This window comes from Myotis nattereri (assembly GCF_964212035.1).
Source record: "Myotis nattereri genome assembly, chromosome: 3".
Classification (NCBI taxonomy): Eukaryota; Metazoa; Chordata; class Mammalia; order Chiroptera; family Vespertilionidae; genus Myotis; species Myotis nattereri.
The window spans coordinates 201,342,996-201,352,613 of record NC_138077.1 but is presented as its reverse complement, the minus strand read 5'-3'; the positions used below and the strand labels follow the sequence as shown (position 1 = coordinate 201,352,613).

The 9,618-nt window shown below is 58.9% G+C and overlaps 1 protein-coding gene across 1 annotated transcript in view; it reads right to left on the bottom strand.

Annotated features, from left to right (window-relative positions):
- Nucleotides 1-7,824: 7,824 nt before the first annotated feature.
- The window catches only part of RUNX3 (RUNX family transcription factor 3), a gene marked incomplete at both ends in the record, with an annotated part of 60,285 nt that continues 58,491 nt past the window's right edge, over nt 7,825-9,618 (bottom strand). The window contains one exon of the mRNA XM_081088364.1: nt 7,825-8,369. Within this exon, the coding sequence (XP_080944490.1) occupies nt 7,825-8,369 (545 nt within the window). The remainder of the gene's footprint in view (nt 8,370-9,618) is intronic.

Here is a 9,618-nt window from a genome sequence, read left to right as displayed (position 1 = left end):
CTCTGGCTTTTTTTTCGGTTGGGTCTGGCGCAGACCTCAAGGAAACATAACATTTTTAATAAAACCTCAGAGTCAACAAAGCCGAATGGTCTCGGGTGACCCTCCCGCCCGCCCCAGCTGTTGACTTTAGAAGCCAAGAGGTTGGGGTGTTGCCCAATTCCTGTGTAGTTCAGGGAGATATAAGCTAGAAGGGCCGGGCCCGTTTTATATGAAAAAAACAAAACAAAACAAAACTCGTTGGGTCCTGGAAAGAGTCCACCGCCAGCCAGAATCAAAGGTCCATTCAGAGCGACAGAACGCTTCACATTCGCTGCTAATGAAAACCAAATTTCTCGTCCCGCGGAGCCTTTCCAGGGGCTGCAACTGGAAGGGGCTGCCGCGCAGCGCTGGCCCCCCCCTCCCGCCACCCAGAGGGCCCCACTGTGCTAAAATAGTTTTATGATAATATGGGGCTCGTATTTTTCTAATTTCAGGCGTCGGTGATTTAGGACTGAGTTGTTTTCATGGAAAAAGCACTGGAACTTGTGCGAGACGGGGAAAGCCTGCCACCTCGGCAGATAGCCCCGCGGTGTGCGTTTCCAGGCCGAGGGCGCCCTGCCGCAGAGAGGCCGGGCCTCATCCACAGGGCGTCCCCATGGGAGGGTCCCGAGACAGTGAATTCTGTATTTTGACTTCAAAATGTGTGAAATCTTAGAATCACAACTCAGAAAGGCAAACATATCGCTCTCAGAAGCAGAGAAAGAGCCGTAAAGACTTGTGTCTTTTCTGCTTCTGCTTATAAAACAACATTTCCTCATTTCTCTCTCCTTTCTGTCTTTTTCCCCTTGATGATTTGTCTTCATAGCAAGCTAGAGGCCCAGTGCACGAATTCGTGCACGGGTGGGGTCTACTGGCCCACCCCAATCAGGGTGGGAAGGGCCAACCGGGGGCAGGGCCAGCCGGGGGGAGGGGCCGAGGGTGGTTGGCCAGCCAGCCCCCCCCCCCTGGTCGAACTCCCAGTGGAACTCCCAGTCAAGGGGACAATTTGCGTATTTGCCTTTTATTATATAGGATATAAGTCATGGGAAACAAACTCAGGTGTGTAAGAAATATTACCTTTTTTCTGAAGTTAACTTAATTTTTACTTTAAGCCTCTAATACCTTTAGCTGATGAGAAACTTAAACTCAACTTTTTCAGGTATTACTCTGCCCTTGTTAGGATTGAGAGGGGATTCTGTTCTTATTCCTCAGTTTTCTCATCTGTAAAATGGTAGCCCTTAATGGGCTGAGTTTAAAATGGTAAGATTTTCAACATGGGTTATCTGGGAAGGCTACCTGTAAGAGGTGACATATCAGCTAATGAGTTGGCCAAGCATGCTCTTGAACTCTGCTTAGATATTTATCAAGATCTAGTAGTTCAATATACTATACCTCTAACAAATGTGCTCATTTTAGACAATTTGGAAAATGCCAGGAAATATACTATAAAGGACAAAACAACTATAACCCATCTTTCTAGTGATTTCATTCTAGATTACCTTTATTTCTATTTTTAACTTATATTAATTGAGATATAGTATATGCAATGTGTACCTAGCTAGAAAAACATGTTTATTCCTATGAAAACATTTATATTTGTATAGAAAATAGAGGTCTGTATGGGAAATAAAACATCCGTAAAAATATTAACAATTGTTATTTTTAGAGGGGTGGGATTATGGGTAATTATTCTTGTGCGCTTGTTGGCGATCTGTATTATCTACTTTTTATCCCACAATAATGTACTAGTGTCGTTTTAAAGTCTAATATGTACACGTGGGCACCTCAGACTCAGAGTCTGACAGTCATTACATCTTCGGGTCACGGAGGAGAGTTGGGAGGCTGGACCAGACTCTGAGCCCTGGACCTTTTAGTCACAGAAGCTGCCTGTGGCCTCAGGTGTGTTCAGGGCGTGTCATGAGCAGGACATGAGGCTTCACTACAAACCTGTGGGGTGAAGGAGTCAGGGAGAGGGCAGGGCTGTTGTCACTGCACAGTCAGAAAGAGCAAAAATATTACCAAGACCTTGTCCACAATGGTCCCATCAAATGCCAGGAGCTCCGAGAAGCGGAGAGACCCGTACACCCGAGGGCGGGGGCACAGGGCCCTTCCTGTAACGTCAGTGCTCGGCTCCTCTCCACATTGTTTTGCACAAACTTCATCCTCCTTTGCTCGGACCATTGCAGCAGCCTGTGACCAGGGCTCAGCTCTGCGCGCAGCCCACGCTCCACACTGCACGGCAACCCCTGGGACACGTGCCCATCAGAACGTGCCTCCACTCCTCAGCTGGGCTCCCCAGGGCCCCCGGACCAAGTCCAAGTCCCTCAGCGTGGCCGCAGCCCCCATGACCTGAGCCTGCCCACCTCCCCGACCCCATGGCCATTATCCCACCTTCCCCACCGTCCCCTCTAGCTCAGCCACGCCCCTCCCTCCAGGCCAGGAGGTTCCCTCTCCTTAGAAGGCCTTCCTGCTGCCTCTCTGTGGGGTGACTGTCTACTCACCTCTCCACCTTGTCTCCCCCCGCCCCCACACCCACTCCCGTATCCCACGGCTTAGCATTGTTTTCCTGTCTGTCTGCCCTGTGGGCTCCTCAAGGGCACGGCTGTGACTTGTGCGCCTTTTCTCCTGCTGTCTGGCACCTGGGGGTAGGGCGCGGCTTGGGCCTCTGTTGGGTGAATGAGTGAATGAACTCTGGCCAAGGCCTCGCAGGCACCAGGCCCACAGAGCAGAGGGGGGTGGTGTGGCCCAGACAGCTGCCACCCATCAGGACACCCACGAGCCCATGTTCCCAGCAGTGGGCACGGGCACAGAGGGAGGGTGGCTCCAGAGAGCTGGCCCTCGGCTGGCCCCTCCCCTCCGCCCAGGGCTTCCTCCGAGCCCGGCCCGGCTCAGGGCGGCTCGCTCTGCGGGTGAATATAAATATATAAAACAAACAGTGCGTTAGCTGCAGGGCTAAAAATAGGAAGCCTGGAATCCGGCCGGCTCCGCTAGCCGCTGGGCCACACAGTGCGGTGCGAATGTTGGGGGGATATGGCCCCTTGCCTCCTCCCGGCCCCCCAGCCCTCGTGGGGGGAGGCTGGGGGCACTCCGGGTTTCCATAAGGAACAGTTCATGCGTTCTCTCTGGCCCCCACCCTTGTCCGTCTGACAGCTCATTTCATTAAGGACCCAAACGAACCAGCCATGGAGGTGCAGGCCCTGCTCACATGGCCAGGCTGGGTGTCTGCAGGCGAACAGCTGCCCCCCACCCTGGGCCGTGCTGGGGAGATCCGGTGACTGTGTTTATGGGGTGCGTCTGGGGCAAAGGAGGAGTGAGGAGGCCAGGGTCTGGCCCGCACCGGGACAGCCCCACAGCGTCTCCTCGGCCTCACAGCTCCCTCCATCGCCTCAGGCCTGCAGGGCCTGCCAGGACCTCCGTTCTCAGCGTCCAGGCGTCCAGGCGAAGCCGTCTCCATGGGAGAAGCCTCGCAGTGCAGGGCTGCTCTCTGAGGCCGGGGGTGGGGGGATGGGGGGTGGAGGGGAGCAGCAGGTCCGTCTGGAGGCCATTTCACTTCTCAGGAGTGGAGGCCCCCCTGGGAGCCCCAAAGGCCTGCACCACCTCTCCCAGTCTGTCCCCAGCCAGTCACGGGCTGTGGGGGTGTGGGGTGGGGGGCTGTGGGGGCTCAGGGGGCTGTGGAGGTTATGGGGGTTGTAGAAACTTCAGACACTGCCCAAACCGAAGCGACTCCCAGAGCCTCTGGAATGCAGCTGGGCCCAAGGGCCCTGGACGCTGGAACAAGGTGGCCCCCTCACCTGGCCGGGCTGCTTCATGTCCAAGCTCCCGCTGGGGGCTCCGGGAGGCTGGGCTGCTGGGCCGGGGATGTCACCCTTCCCTTCGCGCAGAGTCCACCCCTGCCCTGAAGCAGAACCTGGAGGGAGCATGGGGCCGGCTGGCAATTCTGTTACATCCCTGGCACACAGTAGGTGCTCATGTAAGATCTGAATGAAAAGAGGCTCAGAGAGGGACAGGGCTCCCCCCCCCCCACACACACACACAGCTAAAGGAGGAGAGAAAACCCCCCTTCCACATTAAGACCTTCCCCAGCCCTTCCAGGGGCTGGGAAGTTCTAACATCTCAGCTGAATTCTGGCTGCTATGGAGGCAGCCCCCTCTCACCCTTGTCTGGAGGGGAATCCACTCCTCCACCTGCTGCCACCTGCAGGCTGCTGTGGTTACTGCAGTGCTTCCCCCAGAGCCCTCAAACTGTGTGACCTGGGGGGGGGGGGGGGGGGGTGTAAGTCCCAGCCTTCTCTGGTCCAGTTTCCCCAGGAAGCTGGGTGGGCTGGTCTGCGCCTGGTGGGGTGAAGGGGATGGAGCTCTGCATCGGGGGCTCTGGAGAACACAGCTCCCCTCCCATCAGCTGCAGCAAGTGTGGCTGGGGGGAGGGGCTTGAACTGTGGTCCCCTCATCATCCCCATCATCCCTACAAAGTGCCCGCAGATAAACTCACAGAGGAAGCAGAGTGTCAGCCTGCAGACGGCTCCGGGACCAGCCCTCGCGCCCAGCCCCCTCACTCAGAGCACATCCCAGAGTGGAATTCTGCAGCCATGGCTGGTCCCTGGGGCAGAGGGGTGCTGGGGGGTGGGGTGGGGTTCAGCTGGGGAAAGGCAACTTCCTGTTGGGTGCTGGGTTTCAGGCAGACCGACCTAACTGCACAGGGCTAAATCTTGGGACTCGCTTTTGAAGTGGGTACTTTCACTTGAAAATAAGGTCTGTTTTATGAAAATTCCCCTCCACAAGTCCTGACGAGCCAGGCAGGGTGGGCCAGGCCTCCTGGCTGGCAGGGTTGGGGGGCTGCCAAGGCACGTCCCCCCACACCCGCCCACAGCCCCCACCAGCAGGCTGTGGTCCTCGCCCAGGGAGATGTGAAGCCAGATGACACCCTCTCTTTGCACCTCAGTCTCTTCATCTGCAAAATGGGGGAGCGGACCCAGCTGCTCGCGCGGCAGTTGATTGCCGATAAGTCGCTGCTCTTCCAGCCGCTCGGGCCCTGAGCGGCTCCCACCCAGCCTGCTTTAGGCTCCACCTCTCTGCCCTCTCCCCAGCCCTGCGCGTGGGAACGCGCTGCGAGGGGTGGTTTCTTCCATTCCCTCGTCTGGGGCCACTTGAGAGGGAGAAGGGGTGGTGGTACCTGAAGACCGGACATTCCCCTGGCGCCCCAGACGCACCAGGAGGCCTCAGTGGCCGCACCTGCCCGGGGTGGGCTCAGTGGCCATTCCTGACGGAGCGGACGCAGGGGGGCCAAGGCGCTGGGGGTCTCCTCAGCAGGGTAAGGCTTAGTCCTATTCCTGCCCAGGCCGAGGCCCTGCCCCATTCCTCCTTGGCCACAGTGGGGAGGGGGGAGGGGGCGGGTCTCCATCCTCCCTCACCCCCTGCACACAGCCCTAGGAGCCTGGCATCGGATCCTTCCACACGCCTCCGAATTATAACAAATCAGTCACAATTCCATTTTACAGTTAAATAATACAGAAGACAGTTTACTGTACAAGCAACTTGTGCATTAAAAACACACACACCAAGCAAATTATAGTGCAAAGCGGTTTCCACCCCTCCCCGGCTCTGGGCGGTTTGATAGGAGATGTGAGGATAGCAGGTGCCAACGCCTCAGCATGACAATATGTCACACGCACCCACACCCACCACCAGGCTGCAGTGAGATGGCGTCCAATCTCGGTCTCCTGCGCTTCCTAAGTCAGTGTCTGCGGAGCATCCCTTTAAAGCAGCCTCGTCCATAAGGACCCACATCTACAAGCCCAGGCTGTCTGCGCCCGCTGTGGGCCTTAGGACTCAGCATAGCTGCTGTCATGTCACTAAGTCAGGGGGTGGGGGGTGGGCCCATTTATTTCCTGTCCCTGCCTTTACCAGGGCTTGGATGTCAGGGAGGGGGTGTAGGACTACAAAGTGCTGGGCACTGGGAACCCGGGGGCCAGACAGCAACCACAGAGCACGGGAGTGAAGGTACGAAGACAATGGATTTGTAGCTGCTTCCTGAGAAGGGGTGGGAGCGCCCCTGGGTGGAGGGAGTCAGCAGGACACCCCCAGCAGCGAATCTGAAGAGATGGAGACTGCTCTTTCCAGGGAGGGCAGGACAGGGGAGCCAGCAGGAGGGGTTTGAGCAATGAGTGAGCTCACCAGGACTTCCTAACCGGCCGGGGGGGGGGGGGGGGGCATGGATGGTGGACAGGCAGGCCTGGTGCTATGACAGAGACACTTAAGGAGCCTTTCGTAAGGGAGACTTCCCATCCACAGAGGATGTGGCTGAAACAATGGCGGAAAACCACATGCTGCCGACTCCTGAGTTTTCGTGGCCTTTCTAGAACCAAAGTACTCGGGAGCGGGAGTCCTTGCAGCCGCACCTGGGGCAAGGCTCGCTTTCCCACCTGCAAACTGAAGGGGCAGCCCCTGGAAGGCGTGGGAGCGGAGGCTGGGGAGCCCTTTCCCCCTTCTGTCCTGCCTTCACCTGGCCACGGGTCGCCCCCTCACAGCCCCCCCACCAGGATGCAACACCCAGAGCATCCTCTCGGACAACGGCCCGAGAGCCACCGATGTGAGGCCCCGGCATCGCACCGGCCTTTCCCGTGGTCCCCACCAGGGCCCGCCTTTGGGGGTGTTGGTGGGGTGCTGCCAAAGGAATGCGGTGGCCTCCTCAGGAGGTGCTGAGGTTGGCGACCACGGCTTCACCTGTAAGAGGCCGTGTTTGAAAAAGTTGGAAGCTCTTCTAAAATCACTTTAAAAACTAGTCTTTGTAAGACGGCTGTGGACCATGGTTGGTTACGTGGAGGGCTGTGTGGCAGAGGCTGGGAGGTGCGGCTGGGCCTTCCCAGGAGGCGGGTGGGGTGTGCACAGCTGGGCTGGCTGGACCGAGGGCGACAGGGACGTTGCTCCCTGAACTCACCCCAGTGCGTTCTGTTAGAACTGCTCTGGCCTCGGTGCTCCCTCCAAAATTGCAATTCTGAGACCGGCGTGGGGTGAAGGACCCCGGCCCCCCCCGAGAGCGGTGGGTGGGTGCCTTGGGCTGGGAAAGTGCACAGAGTACCTGTCTGCAGGTGCTGCCAGAGGCTGTCTACACTGGGCCTGGGGCTCACAGGCAGCTGGACGGGGACAGGGCTGCTTAGCTGTTAGCTGTGGGGGGACTGGCTAGGGGGTGCTCTCATCCCATTTGTGCCAGTGATTTTTTGGAACTCTGGACGGGCCTTTCCCTAGAACTAGAGAACTCAGACACGGGAGTCCATGCAGCCTGTACCCTTGGGCGAGGGTACAACGAGGGGTACCCCTCTGAGGGTGGGGGACCTTCCAGTTCTGCCTCAATTTGTATAAATGCGGAGGAAGGGCTGGGCCCATGAGGTGCAGGGTCTTTGAGGAAGGTGGGGGTGGGGAGGCCTGTCCAGGGCCCAGCGGACAAGAGGCCAGACTGTGTGGGCAAACGCTGCCTCCCTCTGGAGCAGAGATGGTCTCTGTCCTCGGAGACCCGGGTCCTGTGACAACACTGGGCACAGCCAGGTCACCAGGGCAGGAGACAGCAGGAGGATGTTTTTCCCACAGGACAGTGGGATGAGATGACTAGGATCTGGGCTCGGGGTCGGGGCCCAGGGGCTGGTCCTTACCCCTCTGTACAAAGACACGGCTGGACTGGATGCTCTCGGAGCCACCCACCAGCTCTGGGCCCAGGTCTCATTCCTGCCCGAGCCTCGGAGCTGGGCCAGCCCCTGGCCGGGAAGGTTCCGGGGTCCCTGCCTCCATCGGGAGCAGTCCACGTTGCCCCGGGAGGTCAGTAGGGCCTCCACACAGCCTCGTCCATGCGGCCTGGCGTGCTCAAGGCAGTGGGCGAGTTGCTGTGGCTGCCGTCGGCCTCCACGCCGTCGCTCTGGCCGCCCAGGCTGGGGTTCATGAGGTTGCCCGCGGCCACGGAGGCGGCGCTGCTGGTGCAGGAGGCCAGCATGCGGGTGGGCGAGCGGTCGCCCCCGCCGCTGCTGCCGGCCACCATGGAGAACTGGTAGGAGCCAGAGGACGCACCGTAGTAGAGGTGGTAAGGGGACGGGTTGGTCTGGAAGGGCCCGCTCTGGTTCTGCGGGGCCCCGGGGTATGGCGGCGGGAGGTAGGTGGGGTGGAAGCGGCTGGTGGCGGGCATGCTGGCCACGCTGAGGCTGCTGATGCTCGTGCCCGAGGGCGTGGCGCTGTAGGGGAAGGCCGCCGACATGGTCCCCGGGTAATGCATCCGGGGGTCCGGGAAGCGGCTGTCCGTGAGGGTCTGTAGCGCCGGGAAGGAGCGGTCGAACTGGCGGGGGTCGGAGAAAGGGTTCAGGTCCGAGGTGCCTGGGGGACAGCAAAGAGGACCATCAGTCGCAGCTGGACACCACCCAGCACACTACTACTTTTTTTAAAAAAATAGATATTTTTAATTGATTTCAGAGAGGCAGGGAGAGGGAGAGAGAGAGATAGAAACATCAATGATGAGAGAGAACCATGGATCGGCTGCCTCCTGCACATCCCACACTGGGGATGGCGCCTGCAACCCGGGCATGTGCCCCGACCGGGAATCGAACCGTGACCTCCTGGTTCATAGGTTGATGCTCAACCACTGAGCCACGCAGGTGGGCCCTGGCGGAATTCTTTAAGAATGTCCTTGGTTACGGGGGTCCAATACAGGGTGACAGGAGACTGGGTTTGGGTGGTGAGCACACCAGAGTATATGGGTGTATGACAAAGCTGTATGCCTGGAATGTATCGATCTTATTAATGAATGTTACCCCAATAAATTTAATTCAAAAAGAAGCTCTGGCTCTGCTCTTACCGCCTTGGCTGCTGGGGGCGGGGGGGAGCCCTCCTGACCTGGTAACGGTCCTGCCTGGGAAGCAGGTGGGCAGGTACCCGGGCCGAAGGCGGCCACGGGCGCCTCCCGGGCTGACAGGGAAGGGGGAGGCTCCTTTCTGTCTTCGGAGTCCTCTTCACAGCCTGGCAGTGCAGAGGCCTGTTGGGGGCGGTGAAGGTGGGCCCCCACCAGGGACAGGACCGGTCTGGCCTGGCAGCTTCTGCCTCCCTCTCTCCTGTTAAGAGCTGGCAAGACTGTGGGTGTGGAGAGGGTCTGCAATGGCCCTGTGAGAGGGATTTGGAGCCTGCTTTTTCAGATAGGGAGACAGGCGCAGAGGAAGATTAATTTCCTGGATGTTGCAGAAAGGACTCAAACTCCTCAGGGGACCTCTGCTTTCTGCTTTGCTGGGCTGCTGTGCTGCCCGCACCTCTCCTGCCCGGTGGCTTGGTGAGGTTATGTGAGCTTATCCCTGTGTGGTGGGGGTCAGGCCCAGAGGAGATGTGTGCCCGCCCCCCCTCACCCTGGGCCTGTGTCTCCAGGGCTGCCTGCGTCTCCCTGGCAGCAAAGTGAGGTGGCAGCCAGAGGGCCTTCGTGGCCTAGACCCTGCCCTTGGCAAAGAGGCACCAGCGTCCAGCCCAGTCCTGCCCCTGCCCCTCCAGTTTGGCCCCGCACTGGACTCCCAGACAAGGGCATCTGAGCCTCTGCCCCCTACGTTTGCATTCAAGACCCCCAAACCTCAGCATCCCAAGGGGC